This window comes from Mus pahari, chromosome 3, assembly GCF_900095145.1.
Source record: "Mus pahari chromosome 3, PAHARI_EIJ_v1.1, whole genome shotgun sequence".
Taxonomy (NCBI): domain Eukaryota; kingdom Metazoa; phylum Chordata; class Mammalia; order Rodentia; family Muridae; genus Mus; species Mus pahari.
Window position 1 is genome coordinate 1428109 of NC_034592.1, and position 1989 is coordinate 1430097.

Sequence of the window (1989 nt, forward strand, 5' to 3'; positions counted from 1 at the left end):
CACAGAACACATCTGTGTCTGCTCTGGTCTCCTCCTTACTCCCCCACACACACCCTGCACAGAACACATCTGTGTCTGCTCTGGTCTCCTCCTTATTCCCCCCCCCACACACACACACCCTGCACAGAACACATCTGTGTCTGCTCTGGTCTCCTCCTTATTCCCCCCACACACACACACCCTGCACAGAACACATCTGTGTCTGCTCTGGTCTCCTCCTTATTCCCCCCCACACACACACACCCTGCACAGAACACATCTGTGTCTGCTCTGGTCTTCTCCTTATCCCCCACCCCCCGACACACACACCCTGCACAGAACACATCTGTGTCTGCTCTGGTCCCCTTCTTACTCCCTCTCTGGTAGAGAAGCTCGGACTTTGTGGCTCTTCTCTGGACTGTGAAATCTGTCCCTAAGCAATGAGCCTCCTCTTCAGGCATTGACCCCTCTCTCCCCACCATGAAGCCTTTATAAGGCTTCTTTTTCTCATTACAGATGGTTGTGAGCCACCGTGTGGTTGCTGGGAATTGAACTCAGGACCTCTGGAAGAGCAGTCAGTGCTCTTAACTGCTGAACCATCTCTCCAGCATAAGGCTTCTTTTTAAGAACTGATCTTACGGTTGTGTTTTCTATGCTCAGGACTCAAAGTCCTGACTAATATTGAGCTGGTCAATTTAAGCTAGTATATATTGATTAACAAAGCAACATCTGTGTTTTTCCAGTGCATTACCTGGTGTAAACATTCGCCAAGGTCATCATCATTTAATTTGATTTTCCCCAGGGAACCAGTTCTAAATTCAATGTTTTGGGCAGAGCTTGTAAGAAACACTAAGTTTCCCTCCTCTGTAGTCATCCGAGGCCTATACAATTTGAGCAGAGAATTCATCAGTAATTAGCACATAGAATTTTAAATTTTAAACCAAGTTTCTTGCAGAATAATGATAGACTTGCTATACATATCCTCATTTCACACTCAATCCAACCAAACCATCTCTATATCATTATTTCTCTGAGAATTTCTTAATGATATATTTCCCAGGAATTGCAAATGTGACTCACTCACAAGTGCACAAAGACCATTTGTACATCAGAAAACGGTTCTTTATACCCGCCCAAATCTTCTCCCTAGTGGCTTTTTAACATCACTGTTTTCCTTTAGAAACTTTGACTCCTCGTGTTATTTGTGACAGCAGACAGCGAGGACTGACTCCCGTCCCTTAGCAGAAATAAGCCACGGGTCTACTTACTGGTGGAGATCAGCAATCCTTTTCTGTAGCTTCTGCTCCGGTGTTCCAGTTTCGCCATCTAATCCGGGTACCACCAATAAAGTAACAAAACCCCAGAGAAAATGAGAGGCCATGTTCGTCAGCAGCCCCCAGCTCGCCTCACTGGCAAGAGGGAGACCACTCTGGCCAGCCGAGTCCAGAATTTGAGGGCTGCACAGCAGCCAGTTGCTCTTTGATCAGCAGAATATTCTTTAACTTTCCAGTCTTTCCGAGAAGGCTTAAGTTATTTTGTTCCTTCCTGAAGAATGTCAATGATCTTAGATCTCTAGTACTGTTCAACTTGTGAGGGGTCAAAATCTACCTCAAGTTATGCACAACTTAATCATTATTTGTTTAACCTTTGAAACAGTAACCAGCAGCTCTGGAAACATCTACTGAAGGAATCCTTGCCTAGGAGGGCTTGGCTTTTGGTAAGGGGTGCTGGAGAAACAGAATTTCTGTAAAAGAAGTGATGTCTTTATCTCATACTATGCATAAAGGTTACTGAAGTGTTCCTCAGGGCCCCAAATTGAAGAAGAGAATGGAGAAGAAATCATGCTTGTGGATTTGCACTCATTTCTTTCTTTCTTTCTTTTCTTTTTTTTTTTTTTTGGGGGGGGGGGTTCTTTGCCCTGAACCACAAAAGTAGGAACAGTAAAATCAAAAAGAAAGAGTCAGTGTCAAAATTCAGATTCAAATGCAATTTCAGGGGACCAGCTTACAT

General features: G+C 44.2%; 1 protein-coding gene across 1 annotated transcript in view; it reads right to left on the reverse strand.

Moving 5' to 3' along the window:
• Cubn (cubilin) overlaps positions 1 to 1486 on the reverse strand; it is a 221132-nt gene extending 219646 nt beyond the window's left edge. The window contains exons 1-2 of the mRNA XM_021193965.2: positions 1248 to 1486; positions 731 to 860 (exon numbers count right to left, since the gene is read on the reverse strand). Coding sequence (XP_021049624.1) covers positions 731 to 860; positions 1248 to 1360 — 243 coding nt within the window. The 5' untranslated portion in view covers positions 1361 to 1486. The remainder of the gene's footprint in view (positions 1 to 730; positions 861 to 1247) is intronic.
• Positions 1487 to 1989: the final 503 nt, after the last annotated feature.